General features: G+C 34.0%; 4 protein-coding genes and 1 long non-coding RNA gene across 5 annotated transcripts; 1 reads left to right on the forward strand and 4 right to left on the reverse strand.

Annotated features, from left to right (window-relative positions):
* Positions 1 to 1,336: 1,336 nt before the first annotated feature.
* Positions 1,337 to 2,217, reverse strand: LOC111492899 (ethylene-responsive transcription factor ERF003-like). Its single transcript, XM_023142406.1, has 2 exons — positions 2,014 to 2,217; positions 1,337 to 1,846 (listed from the first exon to the last, which is right to left on the reverse strand). Exons 1-2 carry the CDS (start codon positions 2,094 to 2,096, stop codon positions 1,354 to 1,356), a joined length of 576 nt encoding a protein of 191 aa, XP_022998174.1. The 5' UTR covers positions 2,097 to 2,217; the 3' UTR covers positions 1,337 to 1,353.
* A 480-nt stretch (positions 2,218 to 2,697) lies between these two features.
* On the reverse strand, positions 2,698 to 5,051 carry LOC111493185. The gene is made up of 3 exons (XR_002719972.1): positions 4,909 to 5,051; positions 4,152 to 4,256; positions 2,698 to 3,065 (listed from the first exon to the last, which is right to left on the reverse strand). It is a non-coding gene; the product is annotated as an uncharacterized LOC111493185 (long non-coding RNA).
* A 190-nt stretch (positions 5,052 to 5,241) lies between these two features.
* LOC111492580 (DCN1-like protein 4) lies at positions 5,242 to 9,170 on the forward strand. Its single transcript, XM_023141926.1, has 10 exons — positions 5,242 to 5,451; positions 5,825 to 5,909; positions 6,230 to 6,304; positions 6,392 to 6,428; positions 6,885 to 6,968; positions 7,081 to 7,141; positions 7,265 to 7,371; positions 7,842 to 7,907; positions 8,699 to 8,843; positions 8,937 to 9,170. Exons 1-9 carry the CDS (start codon positions 5,373 to 5,375, stop codon positions 8,792 to 8,794), a joined length of 690 nt encoding a protein of 229 aa, XP_022997694.1. The 5' UTR covers positions 5,242 to 5,372; the 3' UTR covers positions 8,795 to 8,843; positions 8,937 to 9,170.
* An 884-nt stretch (positions 9,171 to 10,054) lies between these two features.
* On the reverse strand, positions 10,055 to 12,066 carry LOC111492581 (deSI-like protein At4g17486). The gene is made up of 3 exons (XM_023141927.1): positions 11,717 to 12,066; positions 10,644 to 10,931; positions 10,055 to 10,514 (listed from the first exon to the last, which is right to left on the reverse strand). The coding sequence occupies exons 1-3, from the start codon at positions 11,847 to 11,849 to the stop codon at positions 10,249 to 10,251; spliced, it is 687 nt and encodes a 228-aa protein (XP_022997695.1). The 5' UTR covers positions 11,850 to 12,066; the 3' UTR covers positions 10,055 to 10,248.
* Positions 12,067 to 16,341: 4,275 nt separating this feature from the next.
* Positions 16,342 to 17,924, reverse strand: LOC111492578 (zinc finger protein 3-like). The gene has a single exon (XM_023141921.1). The coding sequence runs from the start codon at positions 17,634 to 17,636 to the stop codon at positions 16,830 to 16,832; it is 807 nt and encodes a 268-aa protein (XP_022997689.1). The 5' UTR covers positions 17,637 to 17,924; the 3' UTR covers positions 16,342 to 16,829.
* Between the last annotated feature and the right edge of the window lie 2,901 nt (positions 17,925 to 20,825).

Raw genomic sequence — 20,825 nt, forward strand, 5'->3', positions numbered from 1 at the left:
TTAAAAAAAAAAAAAAAAAAAAAAGCATATACAATTAATGAAATGAATATAAAAATGGAAGCCAATTATGAATCAAAAAGAGAAAGGGAAGGATTTATTACGTTGGAATTTGTTGCTAATTGATGGATTCCATTCCATGCACAACTTTAATTTACGAAAAAATAATTAATAAATTAAAATTATTACCATTTAATCTAGAAGATTAACCCAAATAAATAAATAACAAAGGGTTGTAGGCGCTAATAATTAAAGATCCGATTCCATAATCATTATACTCTACTTTTTATTTTTTAAACCAAATATTTACTTTTAATTCTCTTTTTAAAATAGTTATTTATAAAATTATAGACCTAAACTTTTAATAAATGAAAATAAATATTAATTTAAAAAAAAATGTAAAATAGATTAAAAATAATAGAAATGTGAATGTGGTTCGGGAAAAACTATAATGATTATAATTTATCTTTTAAAACACTTTCATTTTGTTTTTCTCGCCTACTTTATTTTTTCTTTATTTATTTATTTTTTTTTTGTTCTCACCTTGATAAGGAACTTGACAGCTTTATTATCTCCTGCCATTTTATTTTATTTATTTTTGTTTCTTCTATTTTTAAAATCACTTTTGACCCACATACTCATTCTATCTATATATTATTTCCACTTGTTTTTATGTAGGCTGTCCTCAAGTGCCATAAAAATAAATTAATTTTGAGATTATTCTCTTTTATTTATTAATATTCTTTAAAATATTATTATTATATATATATATATATATTTTTTTTATTATTTTTGTTTTTTTTCTTCTTTTATCTTTATTTTTTATTCCTCCCTTTCTCTATTATCTTCAACCTCTTTTCATAGTTTTCTTTATTTATTTCATTCCTTCACATGATCCAAGGTTGTAGCTACATCATGTACTTTGTCAAACAAACAATTCTTTTGACTTTTTTTAATCAATTAATAATTTTCTGCTCAGAAAACAAAAACAAAAACAAAAGAAGGATCTAATATATGGATGTAAAATTTTTAATAGAGGAGAACAAACATTCTTTATAAAGATGTGAAAAACTCTAATCAACAAAAGTCTTTAAAAAATGTGAGACTGACGACGATATGTAACGAGCCAAAATGAATAATATCAAAGTCAGACATTGAACAATGTGCCACAATGGACTTTAAAATTTTAATTTTTTTGTATACTACAATCTAGTGTAGAGATCAAATAATTAATATTATAATAATTTATATATATGTGATGTTTTTTTTTACTGAATAATTTACTTAAAAACAAGTTCTAAAAATTAAATATAAAAAGGGAAAAGTGCAATAAATTTATTTATTAAGTAATATATTTTAATTATTTGTAGACTCAATATCGTTAAGATGATTATTATTATTAGGGCAAAACTCAAATGACCCAAGATCAAGTAATTCTTGAATCATTTGCTCTACGTGATCATCTTCAAGCCGGGCGATCTCCTGAGCCTCCTCGCCGGCGACCCACTTGGCGTCCGTCTCCGGAAAGTGAACGCCGGAAGAACCATAGGCGTCGTCGAGATTGGTGGGCTGAGGGCGACTTGGGTGAGCGGATTTCCGGTCGGAGAAGTGGGTTTTGTTGGGGAATTGCTTTTTGACCATTTGGAAAGAAGCCGTTCGACATTTCTGCAACTTCTCGATCAATGTGGGGGTTAGAAGGTTCGACGGCGGCGGCGCGGACAAAGAGTGAAGTGGCGCGTTGCGATTGGTTGGGAGATTGTTAGGGCAACACATGATTCTGGCAGCTTCGTCGTATGCTCTGGCTGCGTCTTCCGCCGTTTCGAAAGTTCCCAGCCATATCCTTGTCTTCCTGAAGGAGAGACAAAAAGAAAAAAAATTCAATTTTTTATATCATATCATAATTTATTAAAGAGACGTATTTTGATATTTAAAAATAATAAAGTAACAATTTAGTTCATTAATTGGTTTAAAATTTATGGAACAAAAGTAGAGGAGAAGTGATATTAGAAGAGTTACAGTAAAGGGTGACGAATCTCGGAGACCCAAGAGCCCCAATGCCTTTGCCGGACTCCTCGATAGCGCTGTTGAGGTCTTGCCATTTTAGAGAGAGAAAGACTGTAAGAGTGAGAGAGAGAGAGAGAGAGAGAGTGATGGAAATGGGAGAGACCTGAGAATAGTCCAAATTTATACCAAACTTTTTTTTGTCTTTTTTTTCTTCTTCTTTTTGCTGTTCGTGGTGGGGTGTACAATGAACGGGACAACTCGAACTGACCCAATCCAACTCAACCGACTTATAAAAATTGGATTTGAGTTGGGTTAATTTTTCTAAACCCAAATATATTCGATTGTCTCAAGTTTTTGATATCTTTTTGTGTTTGTGTATGAACTTTCAATATATTTTTTTTATATAAAATTGTATCGAATAATTATGAATTATGAATAAATAAAACTTTTAAAATTTTTTTTTACAACTTGAACGAACCTGAAAATAAAAGATTGGGTTGAGTTACAATCTAACCAACTCAAAAGTAACTTCCTTTTGAGTTGGTACAAAAAAATTTCTCAAACCTAATCCAACTCAACCATATACACCCCTCAAACGTCAATATCAACAAAATGTAACTAATGGGAATACAATATTAATAATAAGTGTGGTGTAAATTTCCCATCATACAAAGAAACTTGGCAGAAACTTGGCACTAGGAACTGAAGTAAAAATATATTCAAAATTTGTGCTGCCTCGTCAAACCTAGTAGTAATTTGACATCAGAGAATAGGATACATTCGAAGGGGGGAAATTCTAAGCCTGCAAGAACATTCTAAACAAGTACAGAAATCATCAAAATTATGCACTCCAACCAAGTGCCTGCTGTAGGTGCAAGTAAATGAAGGTCTTGGCTGTTGCAGGGTTGTGATTTTCTGCCCCTTTACTCCAATCGTAGCATACCTATATAAATCCCACCCCTCTGTTCTTTAAACCTTAATTTAAAAAGAAAAATATTGGGAAGAGAAGGATTCCCACAGTTCGCTAGCAAGAGATTTCAATCTGTAGGGGTACCATATCATACCTATAACAAAACAAAACAAACATGTCACACCAAGTCCGTTAGTATCACTTGCTCAACTAGGGTCTTGTCTATGGATATGGCCCACTGTCTGTGTTAGATATGGCCCAAAATAGAAATAGGCGGAAACAAATAAATGAAGCATAAAAAACAACTTGAGGAGAGAGTTTCTTGGAACAAAGAACCTAAGTACTATGTTTTTCAACTCTCTTTGTTGTTGTGTATAGAGCATTGCATCTTATGAGTATTTATAGTTGAGAAAGGACTAACAAATTTCCTAAACTTTTTTCATCCGTTAGCAACTACTCACAATTCTCCTAAACAAAAAACTAACAATTTTCCTAAACTTATTCGAGTTAATAACTACTAGCAATTATCCTACAATTGCTCCAAGTCAATAACTTTGTTTGCTAAGTCAAGCTTATTACCTAAGAGTCGGAAATCTTTTCAATCAAAGACTAGTAACGTGTGATGGGAACCAAATGGAAAGAGATGGAGTCGGAAAGCTTTTCAATCAAAGACTAGTAATGTGTGATGGGAACCAAATGGAAAGAGATGGATTGTAATGGAACAAAGGAAAAGAACACAAGTAATGAAGAAATTCAAGAGCCCACCCCTATACTTGCTACCTCATATCTCAATACTTGCTACCTCCAACATTTGCCAAACTTCAAAAGAGAGTTTTTCGTCAGTTTTTAGCTCAACTTAATCTTGTCATAAAACACATATTGATCTCTGGTCATAAAGCTAACTGGCAATGAAGGTAATCTATTTAAAAATTAAATTGAGCAAAAAAACTTATGGGTAACTTACTTTGGAGCATCATTCCACCAAACAAGTTTTATGTACAGAATGTAAACATAGTTCCCATGCAACTCTCCAAGCTATTTTATAAATCTTAAGAAGACTTGAGGATTATGAAGTTAAAAATCTAATAAGCATTGGAAGGAACCTTCAGCCTTTGTTTGTTTGCTTGCTATTGTAACCGTCCAAACTCATTGTTAGCCGATATTGTCCTCTTTGGACTTTCCCTTTCGGGCTTTCATTCAAGGATTTTAAAATGCTGATGTTAGTGAGAGGTTTCCATACCCTTATAAATAATGTTTCGTTCTCCTTCCCAACCGACGTGAGATCTCACAGCTATCCTCGTCCCAGATATTAAAAGCACCATGCAGTTACAAAAGTGTGATGCACCTGAAAGAGAGTGCAGTTTAATAAATAGAAAGATTTAAAGAACCATTAATCAAGATACAGCAAATTAGGGTTATTGGTAGCAGATGATCCCTTAAAATTCAGAAAATAACCACCTTCTATGAGAGCAACAATTAGGTAAAATCCTTGTCATATCAAGATAGTCAACAATAGTTCACTATCCCAAAAGAAGATTATTAAAAAGAACTTCAAATTGTAAGTATGAATGACTTCCTTTGCCATATGGCTTTGGAGATTTCCGAGAGAGCCAAATGAGCAATGACATGAAGTGGTAGAGTTGGAATTCATGGAAGAGACGATTTCAAGTGGCTAACTAAAGCTAAGATATCAGGGAGTGCAAAGCATCCATGATGGATAATTATTACTGGATTAGATGTTCGAGATGAGGAAGTGAAGGAAGATCGCAAGCTTTTTCAGCTAATTGATTGGCCATCGGAATAAAGCTAAGGCTGGAAACAGAATCACTCGGCGTCAAACTGGTTTTCAAATCAAGCCGAACTCAAAACTCTACAACACACGACGCAGAATCGAAAGTTCCTTACCTCGAAGGATTTATTAGGGTTGAGATTCGCAAATGCAGATATCGATCTTCTAGCTCAACAGCATTAAACAAAAGAGAGGGATTTCGATTTACCTTCAGTGGCGATGGAATTGAAGATTTTGTTCAGCGTCCAAAGCAAGCTGCTCCGACGCGGTTCTCAGTTGAATTGGAAATGAGGAGTCAAGTAGAAGAAGAACACGATTGAACCATTTTTCCTCCCTTTTTTTTAATATATAATTATATTATCGCTAATAAAATAATTACATATATACACTTTTAAACTAATTTTATTATAATTCTTTACGTAATTTCATATATTTTATTTATTTATTTATTATTATTTTAGGAAGGAAAGTTAAGAATAGGATTAGGAATGAAATAAAATATCGTCATAAAAAGGAAAATAAAAGAAAAGGAAAATAAAAGAAAAGGAAAGCTGAAGTTTTGTTCTTGCTTTTATATTTCCTCTATTCTCCGATTTGGTGCGATAAAAATCAATTTCTTCTTTGCTTTCTCTTAGTATCTCCTCCATTGCAATCGAATTGCGGAAGAAGAAGATGCGGCGTACTACAAGGAAGACCGGTCAACCAAATTCAACTTCCGTTAATTCTTCCGCCGTGGATCTCTTTCGTTCCGGTATTTGATTTTTTCTTTTCTTTTCCAGAATTCGAATTCTTCTACCTGTGATTATCGCCATGGAAATCGATGGTCGTGTTGTGGTTAATCGCGTGCTACGAGCATGATTAATTACTGTCTTGATGGTTCTTTTTAAGGAGATTTGTGTCTTTTTGATACTGCGTGTAGAACTATATTAAGATTTTAGTTAGTCTTGAAATAGAGTGAAGGTTCAGTGGGACATGATTTATGATCGTCGTGTTGTGTTTATGTTGTGTATAGAAGTCCCTCCTTTCATTCTTGCTGGTATAAACTACATGATTTATGATCGTTTGTTATTCACAACAATCTTTTAATTCAATTCTCATAAACTTAAGATTCTCAATTTATTCAGCCTCAAGTAAAGCAAGCACAAAAGAGTTGGAACGGATCAATATCCTATTTTACTCATATGCCAATGCCTCTTCTGGTTTGATCGAGTAAGTCAAATTTTGGCCCATGGAAATATCTCAATTTTCAGCATTGGTAGTTAGGTTTGCGTGGTACAAATATATATTATTTTTATTCAGTATTATACTTTTTAAATTCCCATCAACATTCAAATAATGAAAAATTTTCCTTTTGTGGTTGATATCTCACGCTTACTCTTGTATAATAATACTATCCTTCTTCATCAAAACTTCCCATCCATGTTCTTGTAATGATCAAGGAGGTTGTTTTCCTTATCTTTATGGAGACTTCTGAATACATGTATAGATAAGATCCATATGGTATGTAGTACTGACTGTTTCTTTAACAGTCCAGAAGGAATTGAAACTCTTTGTTCAGACATGGAAGTGGATCACACTGATGTAAGGATCTTGATGCTTGCTTGGTAAGTTGTAGTTAGATTGATACGATAACTCAATATTTTTGTGTCTATCATCCCATTGCCTAGAAACTAATGGATTGCACATACCAGGAAAATGAAAGCTGAAAAACAGGGATACTTTAACCTGGTAAGAATGTTTACTCTCTAGTGGGCCTCCGAATATTATATAAGTTATACAGCAGATCTTCTTTCTCGTATAGTTCCCCTTTATTTTCTGCAAAATGCATCATCATCATTGAATCCTTTCTATTCATTTACTAATTAGTACGGTAATCTGTGAAGTGTATATTTTGTGTGTTGAGCACCAGCTTGTAAGGAAAATTCTTTAGTTTATGACCTAACTTGAACAACAACTGTGTCCTTCAGTTCTATGGAAAAAAATTTCATTTATATTTATAGCTTCAAATTATTTGGAAGGTTTTGTTGATTGTTTATATATCTTATTTTCCTCTTGTGTTATTGTTCTCTTCCTTTTCTTTCAACATGCCCATGTTCCATCTTATTATATATCCTAATTAGTCCCTCGTGCCCCCTCCTTAGTAAATTCATTTTATGGAACCTTAACCTATTGCTTATTCTATAGGAGGAATGGCGTAGAGGCCTCAAATCCCTGAAGGCTGACACTGTTAGTAAACTAAAGAAGGCACTACCAGATCTCGAGAAAGAGGTACATTCTTGTCTTGTTAAAAGTTAAAAAATAAACAAGTACATATAGTTGGTGGATTGCTGAATTTTTGCACATAAAGTTCTTAATGATCAATACCTCACATTTTGAGAAGGTAAGGAGGCCATCAAATTTTGTGGACTTCTATTCATATGCATTTCGGTATTGTTTAACAGGTAAACAAATTATTTTAGGTGTATTTTTTTATTTTGAAGATCGGTTCATTTTCTTCTACTCTATATAAATTGATATTTACGTTTTCTTTAATCCATTAATTTTTTTTTTTTTTTTTTTCTTAGAGGAGAAGCAAAAGAGTATTGACATAGAGAGTATATGCGAGCTGCTGAATCTTGTTTTAGGGTCTCAGTTTCATGCTCAAGTCAATTCATTTGTTGAATACTTGAAGGTGAGTGCTGCACTACGTTTGTGTCATTGAAATTGCCACATTTATCCATGGGCATGGTTTATTTGCCACTGCAGTCGACTCCACCTCTGCCTCAAAGTACTTCTACATATTTAATAGTAGCCCTTAGTCTGAGAGAGTTACATTCTTGAGTTTTGGCCTCTCTTTAGCATACATAGTGGAGCACGCTGCCCCGTGTCGATAAAATTGACTTTACCATATTTCTTCTGTTAGCTTAAGCCATAGCTTTCTAGGCAATTCGTTTTTATGTTAATCTGCTTCTCACAAGGAGAACTTTAGCACATAGGTAACCTTCAAAGATATATTGTAGAGTAACAAAAATTTCTTGCTTTGATTTTTTTTTTTTTTTTTTTTTTTTAGGGTTATTGGTTGTTTAATCCCCTGTTTGTTGTCTTGCCCCTCATCTAGGCAGAATAAAATTTATTTCTTATTTACTCGTATTATGTATGCAGATACAAAGTGACTATAAGGTTATTAATATGGATCAATGGATGGGATTCTTTCGGTTCTGCAATGAGGTATTTTATCTCTCCCTTTCCCCTCAAAGCACATTAACACAATTCATTATATTTGCTTTCCATCTTCCCACCCAGTAATCACCATGGACCATGGGTTCAATAAGAGCCATGAAATCAATAAAGAGTTTAGAGAGAATAGTTTTAAGTCATGATGACCACCTGCTTAAGATTTAATATCCTATGAGTTTTCTTGACAACCAAATGTAGGAGGGTTAGGTAGTTATTTTGTGAGAATAATCACGGTGCACCTACTAGAAACATGCTCTGAATATAAGAAGAGAGTCATTGTCAATCCAATGATCCTATCCCTTTTATTCAATGAGATTGGTATTTAAATTTATATATCTATATATACTATATATATCTAAATGTACAAGCTTAACCGAGATAGGAGAAAAGACAGTAAAGGACAACACAAATAACATATTTACAAAACTATAATTATACTACTAATCTAAGAACTATAATATTTATATTTTGCTTGCCATATGAACCTAAAAATACAGAAAACTATTAAATTGCTAATTGGGCAATCTAGGAGGGGATCGACTCATCCTGTTCGATTAGAGCCATGTGATAATAAACATAGAAGGAATGTGTTCAAATCATATGGTGGCCACCTACTTGGAATTTAATGTTAATATGCATTATCTTAGCACAATCAATATGTAGTTGGGTCAGGCCGGCAGTTATCTCGTGAGAATAACTTATCTATCCACCCCCAATTGATTTGTTCTTTATTGATATCCTCAATTCAAGTTGACCCATGAATCATGATGATCATTGTGCAGATAAGTTTTCCGGACCTGAGCAATTACGATTCGGAACTTGCTTGGCCGTTGATCCTCGACAATTTTGTTGAATGGTTACAAGCAAAACAAAGTTAAAAAACGGAACGTCTTCATCATACATTGTATACTCCCACAGTCGTTGAAGGCAAGTATCCTATTCTCTTACGCACTTCATACTCAATGTACGTCGTCGTTTCGAGCTGACCACATTTATTGAACTTGTTCTTTTTTTCTGCAGGCTCGCTTGGTTGGATTACACATTGCATAGCAGCAGAATTTTCACTTATTATTCCTTCTTTCACTGTTCTAACTTCTTTGAAATCGAGGATGATTCCCATTCTTATGCTAAAATTATAATTTCAAACATTCATGGATGATTCTGCTAAAGTTTCCTCCCACGTCCCACCCTTTTTTTTTGGTATCCATTCTTCATCATCTTAGGCATCCAATTGACTTGACTATTTTACTTTTACTTGTAAGAGCAGCTCAAGCTGAACATTTTCTAACAGGATAAGTGTTGGAATATTTTTATTGCCTTTTTTAACACTTATTTAGACCAACAGGAAAAAAAAAACCTATATTATTTTTCTAAAAAAATCTAAATTGATTGATTTTCTTTTTAAAATGAATAAAGATAATAAAGTTTTGCTGAATTATAATTCTTATGGGGTTTACCTTCAGAGTTTTGTGAAGTGATTTTATTTGATTATTGTCGTTATTTTTTCAGGTTGATTTGTTATATTTGCAATCTTCTAATATTAAAGATGTCCACTCGATACTTAATATATTTGCAATCTTCTAATACTTAATATATGTCTAAGAAGTGTGCATGTATGTGTGTATGTATTCAAATACCAAATTAAAAGACAAAATATTTAAAGCAAAACGCTTATGACATGGATGGAGTAGATGTTTATAGTTTGAAAGTGAATGGAGGGGTTGCATTAATGTCAAAAAATGGCCAAATTCTCAAACTTTTTGACCCTCAAAGCATTGAAAAAAGAGCAAAAGTAGAAGCACCATTGTCACAAAGGTGGAGCTCTATTGCAAACAATGGCCACAACTTTCTCTTTTTTTGCAAATTTGCTCCTTATTTCCCCACCTTTCTTACATCTCTTCCCAATTCCAAGGCTAATTTTAAGGGTTATTTTACATGATTTTAGCCCCTTTCCAAAAAGCATATTGTACAAAAATATTACCTTGTATTCAAACACGAGAGTAAGGAAATTGAGCTTTAGGTGAGAAGGGCCTTCTCTCCCACCGATATTTTTCGATACATGTATCTCAATTCAATAGAATTTTGAATACTCTATACCATGAGAAAGGTGAAGGGGAAGGAGTGATACATGAAGCTACTAAAATGGGACGAAGAAATATCATCGAAATTTGGATTCCAACTCACTATCTCACCTGGGAATTCAAAACCCAGCCTGTAAATTTAATGGCAGCTCAAGAAAATCCAAGAAAATGGGGGAAAACAATTCAGACACAAACAAACAACCCACTTTGCCAAATAATACAAAAATTTACATAATCACTGAAAAAAAGCTTCAAGAATTTGATGTGGGAATCAATGGTGAACTTAGGGGACGAGGGCGTCTGGTTCTGCTTCTACCTCTGCGGAGAATGGTTGGAGAAGATGAAGAAGAAGAAGAAGAAGAAGACTTAGAAGCTGCAATTTCAGCTGTTAATGGCGATTCCTTCTTCTTCTCTTCTTCTCCTTCTTGTTTTTCTTCACTTCTCTTGTTCTGCACTCTGTTCTGTCCAACTTTCGTGGAGTTGAAGGTTGCTGGCAAAACACAGCTGCAAATCCACCCTGCATTCAAACCCCATTTCAGAAAAATCCTCAAAAACACAAAATGATTCAGAAAAATCTTCACAAACACAAAAAGTAGGAAAGGAAAGGTAAATTTGGATCAAAACAGGAGCTGAAGTTGAATCATACCAATTCTAGCAAGGCGATTGATCCAACTTGGAATGGGATTTCCAGTGAGTTTGATGCAAACATGGTTGCAAAAATGGTTGCAGTTCTTGGTGATTAAATTATAAGCATTTCCTCTATAATCTTTACTAAGTTCCTCCATTAATGACCTCACTTCTGCTTGATTCAAATCCGTTTTCCCAATCAAAATTGATTTCCTGAACTTGAATCCATCACATTGCTTCGGCTCCCCTTCAAATATCCCTGTACTTGGATACTCATGAGCCCCAAATGCATATTCAACTCCATGAACTGCATCAGAAATCCCACAGATTTCTCAGTTTTAGGTCAACAATGGAGGTCAAGATCCAGAAGAACACTAGATTAAACCTCTAGAACAACAAATTATTGTACTAAAACCAAAAATGATTGTCCAAGAGTAAATTATGGTTCAAGAACAATGAACTAATGCACTAAAAGTTCTAAAAAAACCCTCGAAGTTCATTCAATTTTAGTTCAAGAACAATGAACAAGTGTACTAGAAGTAAAAAAAAATCTCCAAGTTCATTTGATTTTCAGTCATTTTCTTACTCAGAAAACATCATGAAAGATTGTCCAAGAGTAAATTGTAGTTCAAGAACTATAAACTATTGCACTAAAAGTTCATTCAACTTTCCTTCATTTTCTCAGCAACCAAACACAATCCAGAAAAATGGAAATACATAAAACAGCAGGACCAAATTATGCCGCAAAAACAAAGAAGAAATGCAGCAGAAGAGTATTAACCTCGAAGTTCGTTCAATTTTCCAACATTTTCTCACCATCCAAACAAAATCCATCAAAATGGGAGGTCCAGAAAACATCGGGAAAAAATCTACAAGAATAAAATCACACAAACAGAAACACAGAAAGCAAAAACCCTCGAAGTTCAATCAATTTCCCCCCATTTTCTCAGCAACCAAGCAGAAACAGAACTCATCAAAAGTGGATTCAAAACCACCAAACCAAAATTCAGCATCAGAAATCAGAATGCAGATCTAACACAGCAGAGAAATCGAAGCGTTAGAGCGAGAAAAGAAGGTTAAATTAGAACAGACCTTGAACACCAGAATGAAAAACACCGAGGCCGAGCCAATATGCGTAGCCATTAATGGGCGTCAAATCGTACACATTGAGGTACACTGGCGCCGACCCTGAATCGCCATTACTGGAAATTCTTCTGCACAACATTTCGATCTCAGTTCCACTCACTCACTGAATCCACTAAACTCCATTGCTAAATATCTTCGAACCAATAGAAAATGATCATTGGAAACATAAACAAAAAAAAAAAAAAAACTGGTCAGTTTACCAAAAACAATTAATGAGTAATCATAATTTTGCTTGATTCTTAACAAAGTCTTGTAGTGTTCTTTAAAGTGGGATTGGGAAATGAGAATCTTCTCATTCTAGTGGGTACCATCAATAGTGTTCTAAGAGGGAATTCACCGACTTAAATTTAATTTTTTTAACATAATCCATTTAATTTTATTTTTTCTAGGGAAAAAAAAAACCTAGTTGATTTATTTTTTAAAATTAACTATAAAAATATATAAATAAACAATATTTGGGCCTCAGGCCCAAATATTTGTACCTCAATGGGCCTGGCAAATGAAGACTCGTCGATCTCATCAGAGTCGGTGACGTATATATTCATTCCACAGTTTCCCTACGCGCCATCTCGTCCAAGGGCCAATGATTCGCGCCAGAGCCAGTTGGAGTCGATTTTCAAACCGATCATTTTGCTTGAAATTCCACATTCCGACCACAAGAACAGCAACAATTGTAGGATTAATGGCGACAGCAAGGTTGAATCGGATCTGAGAAGCTACAACGAGGCTTGCAAGCAGCTGAATAACTTGAACTTCATGACCTCTTCACTGAACCTCCCAAGGAAAAGAAATTTGGGTATCCATTTCTCTTCTCTATCTTCCTCTTCCTTGGCTGTTTGATCAGTTCTACACTTCCAGTGGCTTATGGTTCTTCAAGTTCTTTGGCGCATCTTATCAAGTTGTTGTGTTCACATCTGTAAAATGGGATTGAATTAAGTTGGTCGTGTTATATGTTTGTGTTTATGTTTCCATGAGTAGAGAGATTGATATTCAATAGCAATGCATCGTATTTTTTGTTTGTAAGTCAATGACATATCAGTATAAGATACTGATGATTTGTGCATTTAGAATTAAAGTGTGTTCAAAATTCATATATCTCTCTGATGATTTTCTCTTCTTGCCATAACATCTTCCTTTCATGCTCAGGATTGATTTCCATCATTTCATAATTTAACATTATTTTCTTCCTTTTCTCTGTCTTTCATCTTCTGGTTTATCTTCTCTGTAATCTAAGATTATCATGAAATTAGTAAAACTTGGTTCTATTTTCGGTTTTTTTAACCATTTGAAAAGCTATCTTACCAAATAAGTTTTCCGATTCAGAATGTTTAAATTCATTTTTAAAGATAGACTATAGTTTTCAAATATAGCTTTGAGACAATCTTTAAACCATAAGTTTTCATGATTAGTAATTATTTTATTAGATATCAGTGTAAGAGATGAAATGACCGCATCATCATTTTGTCTCTTAATCAAGGTTAGCAGTATATATGTTCATGTTTGGCATCATAAACTTAGTAATGTAGAAGTTTTAACTTTTTGAGACTCTGTTAAATTATGAATTATGAGAGCTAGTAATTGTCTAAAAAACAAAAGTTATTGTACCCAGTGATTTCAAGAGTGACTTGGTGTTGGAAAATGAATTCATCTCTGAACAGCATTTTGCTACACCTAGTAAATAAATATGAGAATGTGGGAGTTTGGAAGTCAAAAGTTCACAGTTTAAAGACTAGGCATAATAGATAACAATGTTCAAACCCAAGGGAATTTGGATACTTGAGTTTTCCTTTTGGTTCTTTGATTTTGTCACTTAACAATGTTTTTCTGTGATTTTCAGTTATTCAATGGTTTACTTAACCAAAGCCACCATATCAGGACGTGGAGCTGAAAAAGAAGGAATTCATGAAAAGATTCTGGAACTTCAGGAGGTTAAAATAAGACTTGATAAACTCGAGGAGACTATAAAGGAAATTGCTATTGAATCCAGACAACAATCAGGGAGTGATAGAATAAAAAAGAACTCTGAAAAGGGTCAAGAAGTGGATAAAACCAAACATGGGGAAAATACTAATCCAAGCAACATGGGGAATGCGCCAGAGTCGAGCAAGTCCATGAATATTCATCTTAGTGGAGAGAAAAGAGTAGCGGCCCCTGTTTTCCCCAAAGGGCGTGCAAATGAGTGCACATCACGAAAAGATGCTAAGCATGAAAACCACGGTGGAGGGTCTTCTCTAGATGCCAAGAGATGAAGGAAATGTCTCTATTGCTGCAATATCCTACGCATAGTACTTTTCCCCTTTGATGAAGCTAGAGAAAAGCAAGAATCCAATGGTTCCAGGTTATGTTTAATAATTATATTGCTCGAGCCAGTAGCCTCTATCATTAACAAAGTAATGGTTAATAGGTAAAGGATTGATGCCCATTTTGTTTATGATCCATTCCTGTTTGTGTCTGTTTGTGTCATGCATTTTTCAGAATTTTGAACATAATAAAGTGATAATAACTGTTCCAAGATTACTTACATGTGCATATTTTCTCTCTCCTCTCCCCATATATCAACTACTTGTTAGTACTGAATTCATGAAGTCATTGTCAGTGATTGTCTTCCTGCTCGTCATTCTGTGTTGCAGCCCGAAGGTCATAACAAATCCAACCCCACCTTGTTTCAGGTCTTCTTACTGTAGTTTTAGCTTGAATTCAACTTTGTACAGTAAATTTATGATATTCAAACAATTTGTTGGACCAAACAGGTGGCTTGTTTTTGGATTTGACCCTCTGACACATTAAAGCATTAACTTATTTTATAGGTAGAATACTTGAGAAAAGGTTTGTTTTTGGATTAAACCTTCTTTAGTGATGACCAGTTATCCTTAGAGGAAGACACTAATTGGATTAAACTTCACCTGATGCTATGTGATCATAAACCCACAATTCTTTTTTAGTCCATTCTCTGTCTACTTTTGCTGTGTATCTGAAGAAAATAATTGTTCTTTGTTTCAGTAAATTTTAAGCACAGTACTTGATTTGATGAAACTTGATTCATTACTCAACCTCTGATAAATTACTCATTGCTTTAGTTGAGATGCAAAATCAAAGGCTATGATTCTTCAATGTTGCAAAGAATGGACACCCCAACTGATGAAGTAACAAAGCAACAAATGGCCAACACCCAAAGCTTGCTCAGTCATTTTCAGGAAGGTTTGTATGGTATGATAAACAAGTAAGAGATTTAATTGTCATTAAGTGTGTTAATACCCAGATTTCTGTTACTTTTACATCTTGATATTGATACTAGGAGAGAAATTAGTTCCTTTATTATGACTAATGATCAGAGTTTAGATATATGATTAAGGTGAACATGATTTGTTTTGGGATATGAACTGAACCCCACCACTGGTTTGGCCTTATTAGGAGATCCTGTAGGTCAGAAATCAAGACAATGAAGATTTACCCACAATTTAATAATGTGTGAAAAATGATGATGGTGATGGAATAGGTGAGGAGGGAGGGGGAGGACCATTATGTGGCTTCCATTACTTTTTCACAAGGTATGCTCTATCTATACCTACCTCTTTTTGGTGTTCTAATGTGATGGTCTATTACTTTCAACTGCAATTGGGTCAACAAGGTTGTCATCACACCCATTCTTTCTAATCTATCTGCGTATATATTCATGTCTCATTAAATGAAAACTACAAGCATCCAAATTTGTGCTCATTTCATGGACCACACAGCACACCACTATTTACTCTTTGAATTTCATATTGAAATCCTCTCTCCCTCACAAACATGTTTGATTGACAAGAAGCCTAAATTATAATGTTATGTTGGATCTTGAATTATGACACCAACTCTATGTTTGTGTGTGAATTTTTTTTAATCTTATTTTTAAGGTTCTATTTGATAGGCATTTTGTTGTTTTGCTATATTGTACTATGCAATTATTTGATCTATACAATTATTCTCAAAACTAAATCGTATTCTTAAAACTAAATCGTAACATGTAGAGAAGCTCATCAAATAGAACAAACCAATTTAGTTATTCTCAAACTAGTTCGTAACTTAACGTGCGTGTAACAATCCAAGCCCACCGCTAGCAGATATTGTCTTTTTAGGCTTTTTCTTTCGGGGTTCCCTTCAAGGTTTTAAAATGTGTATGATAGAGAGAGATTTCAACAACCTTATAAATGGTGTTTCATTCTCTTCCTCCAACCGATGTGGGATCTCATAATCCAATCTCCTTCGGGGCCCAGCGTCCTCGCTGGCCCTCGTTCCTTTCCCTAATCGATGTGGGACCCCCCAATCCTCTCCCTTCGGGGCCCAATGTTTTTGCTGGCACACCGCCTCGTGTTCATCCCCTTCGGGACTCAGCCTCCTCGTTGGAACATAGTCTAGTGTCTGGCTTTAATACCATTAGTAACGATTCAAGCCTAGAGCTAGTAGATATTATCCTATTTGGAATTTCTCTTTCGGACTTTCCTTCAAGGTTTTAGAACGTGACTGCTAGGGAAAGGTGTTTCGTTCTCCTCTTCAATCGAATGATGAAAGAGAACTTAAAGAGATGGTTAAGCTTTCAAAATTGAAACTTTTTCATTGCCCACATTTCTCATAGTGTATGCGTGTGGAATCCATCTTAATTATAATGTCCATAAAAGCATGAATGAGAAATTTCCTCCAACACCTATAATTCAAGTTTAGCAACTTGTACTAGTGGGAACTTGCTGCATCGCTATCTATCACTACCTTTTTTAGAGAGAGAAAAAGAGGGAAAGAGAGAGAAGGGAATTACTTTCTCAAATTCCAAAGTAATTTGAACAGAAACAATGGTTTTCTTAGAATTTTCTTTTGAGAATTGCCCGTTCAAGAGGTCTACTTTTTTGTTCTTCTTCTGTTGCCAAAATGGATTATTTACAGAGAATCTTCTCAAGTATTGGAAGCAGAAAGGGAAAGGAAAAAAAGAAAACAAATAAGGATCTAAATCAATTCCCATCTTAGAACAAACCATCTAATTGAAAATTTTGAAAAAAAAAAAGAAATTTGAAGAAAGTTCCCTTTCTGATTAGAGCTTAAGAGACAAGTCAAGCTTCAATAACTCATGTTGTTTAGGCTTCATCTTCAAATGACTGAAACCGCCACCACCGCCGCTGCTACTGCCGCTGCTATCCCACCAGAACCCTTCGAGCGGCGGCGGCGTTTCCGTCGTAGAGAATTTTTTCACACCGTCAAACCTTGCAGCTCCTGTGTTTGACGTAATGCATCTAAGACTTCCGATGTGGGAACTCCCCTGCGGTAGCCTCCCAATCGCCGGTTGTTGATCAAGCGGCTGCCGTGACCACCCACTGTGACCATAAATTCCCGACGACCCAATTCCAGAAACATGAAAAGAAGAAGGCTTATGAACCATGGAATGAGCCTGAATTCCAAGCGACCTACTAAACGATCCATGAAGATGAAGAGAAGGCAAATTCGAATACCGATGAGCGAACCCAAAATTCGAACCCGACCCAACCCGGTGAGTCCTCTTCGCCAAAGTTCTCTCACGCTTGTGAGCATTTTGGTGCCCCCCAAGAGCCTGAGAACTGTAAAACTTCCTCTGGCAATAGTTGCAAGAGAAAACCCTCGGCTCTGTTTCTGTATCAGTTGGCTCTGCAGCCAAATTGGCATCGAAACAGTCGATTAGATTGAGTTCCGGGTTGGACCCATGATCGGAATCATTGTTACAGAGGCTGAGGTCGAAACCCAGTTGAGAATTTGGGTTAATTTGGTCTGTTGCTTGATCCTCTTTTGGACATGGTGGAGAAGACTCTGAAGCAGAGATGATTGTTGAGGATTCAGAAGGGGATGGCTCTGATATGGGAAGATACATCGAAGGAGGAAGAAGAACAAGAAAAAAAAACACAGTTGAGAGAGAAACGAGAAGGAGAAGAAGAAGAAGAAGAAGAAGAAGAAGAAGAAGGTTATGGATATGGTAATAAATGTAGTGGTTGTCGTTGTATGTATAGCAGAGAAATGGCACTGTTTTACAGTTAGAAGTTCTTTATATAGCAAGTGAAGCTAATGAGAAGAACAGCCTTTCTTTTCATGTGTTTTGGCGCCTCTTCCTTAAAGTGTTTTCACACATATCCCCACTCTGTCCCCATTTGTTTTTTTTCTCTCTTTAGATGTCATCTGGTCGGACCTTTGTGTTTATTCACTCGCCTCAAAATTAAAAGTTTGGGTAAATCATTTACACATATACATTCATGATAACTTTTTTAAGGGTTTAGGTACAAAATTGAAATTTAGAGACTTTAGATTCTTTTAATAAACTTTTTGGATCAGAGGGACCAAAAGATTTAAATCTCCACGATTTATGATCATTTTTATATACTTCAATAATTTTACAAGACAACTACCTAACTTTTACTATATTGTCTATCTCGTAGGTCTTTAATATCCTCGGTAAGTAGCTTATTGGAATTGACCTGTGATTTTAATTTCTTTTTTCCACTTACTTCTAATAATCAATTCAAATGATTCCGGTTTTGTTATACATCTAAATTTTTTATAAAGTATAATTTTAAACTTAATTATTATTATTTAAGAAAAACAAACATTTCTTCACTCAAGTATTTGAATTTTTAGTCTTGAATTTTAAAAATATATTTAAATTGTCTAAATAAAAAAATAAAAATTTAACACAAACAAGATAATAACCTTTTAAAAAGTGAATTTAACCGAAATTCAATGACTAAATTATATATATATATATTGAAGAAATTTAATGTCACATCCATCCTTTGAAAAGCAATGACATTAATTTGTGTGTCTTCAACCATTTGCTAAGTATTTGAATTTGGACATTATAATTATCATTTAGCATCTTCTACCCATGGCATCAAATCAACTCAAAATCAATTATTTTGTTCCCTTAATCAATCAACTTCGTTATAAGTTGAAACCATTAAAAAAACTTCAAAATTTTCTTTTTTTATTCTTAAATTATCCTACGTTAAAATATCAATTTTAATTTTTTTTTTTTTTTTTTTACTAAATGAAGATAAAATTTTCCATTCTTAGATTAGACTTATGATAAAACAATTCAAAGTTCAAAATAAAACGACATCATAGATTATTCTTGTAATAAAACAGCTAAAACAAGCTAAAACATACAAGATTCTCATACGGTAAAGATTTGCCTATTGTCGGAGGACAAAAGTTTGAATTTTTCATTCTCAAAGGACGGTAAGATGGTTCAATATGTAAACCTTCCAAACTTATAATGAAACATGATTCATCTCAATAACTTAACTCTAGCAGTTAAATATTTTTTTATTTTTCTTTTTAAATTATGGTTTTAAGAGTTTGAATCTTTGTGGTTGTAGCCTAATTAGATTTGTGACATCTCCTATTTTAATGAAATTTTATTTTATAATTTTATTTTAGAAACCTCCGATAAATAATTCATTAAAGTCTAACCCCCACCTCACTTCCTACCATTTTTAAAATTCAAAATAAATCCAAATTTATAATAATAATAATAATATATGACAAATATAATGACTAATATCTACATAAAATAATAAAAATAAAAATTTGCATATGCATAAAATAAAACTTACATTATCCCAATTTTCAATTTAAATATTAAATATGAATATCACATGTATTAAATTATATTCTTACTTTTACCAGGTGAATTTCGGTTTATTAGAATTTTAGAGGTATAATTTCAATAATTTAAAAATAAGAAAATGCTAATTTAACAAGTTTAATAATTTGATTCCAATATGATAAATGTAGAAATGGGAAGCACTAAATAAGCCTTAATTGAGAAGCCAATGGGACCTCCCCACGTGTGAATAGCAAATGTGGTTTGTCCTTATGCCTTCTTCGAAAAGGTGACAAATGGCCGACAATTGGATTGAAATTTTATATATCAAATTATAGACACAGTGAGCCAATTTTTTTTAAAAAAAACACATAAATAAATTTTATTTATGCATAATCTTCCTCTTACAATTTTATTTATAATAAATAAAATTTTAAATATTTATGAAATTGCAAGACTACACCTCGGTTAGAGAGAGGAACTAAACATTCTCTACAAGCGTCTGAAACTCTCTCTGATAGGATTGTTTTAAAACTGCGAGACTAACAGGCTAAAACAAACAATATCTACTAATGATAGACTTGAATGAACAAGCGACTAAATCGTGATCGATTTTTTTATAAAACAAAATCGTATTGAAACGATGTTTGAACTGAATTGAACGAAAAGAAAGAAGATGGTATTGGGTAAGAGTGCACTTTGCTTTTATAAAATGTCATCCAATGGGAGAGAAAGTCCAATGTATATGATTTTTTTAGCATAGCTTTCTTAATTTTTCTTCCAAAAATCTTTGTGTAGATTTTCTTTGTCCACTTTTAGGTTGGTGTAATTGATGAGTTAATTAGAGTGGTTCACTAATATATATAAATCAATTAATACGATTCACCGATCTAATAAAACCATTGAACTTGAACATATTCTATCTAAAATATCACGTCAAATCTTTTTTAAGACTCGTGAAATGATGTCAGCTCACTTGTGAACCAATAAAATCTCGCTTTAGCAGTCAACTTTGACTTCAACGGTTCGAGTGTTCTATCGTTATATATTCATACAAGGCTTGTTTTCAATAGAATAAAGTTTATACAAATAGTGGTGGGGTTGGTTAGTAAGGATATAGTAATCTCTTACCAGTAGACGCATTTGTTGAAAAGGAAAGACAATATTTGCTAATGTTACAAATGGTATCATATCTAGGGTGGAGTGCCAGCGAGTACTCAAGGCCACAAAGGGGGTGGATGGTGGGCTCCGAAGGGGTGAATTGTAAAATCTCACATCTATTGGAAAGACAAACGAATGCAAACTAGGACGCTAGGCCCGAAGGGGGTGGATTGTAAGGGTGTGAAAATTTCTTTTTAATAGACGCGTTTTAAAAACCTTGAGTGAGAGCTCGAAAGAGAAAGCTTAAAAAGGCCAATATCTGCTAGCAGTAGACCTCGGGGATTATAGACTAATATTAATAAT

Source organism: Cucurbita maxima, unplaced genomic scaffold (assembly GCF_002738345.1).
Source record: "Cucurbita maxima cultivar Rimu unplaced genomic scaffold, Cmax_1.0 Cma_Scf00018, whole genome shotgun sequence".
In the NCBI taxonomy this organism is placed as follows: Eukaryota; Viridiplantae; Streptophyta; class Magnoliopsida; order Cucurbitales; family Cucurbitaceae; genus Cucurbita; species Cucurbita maxima.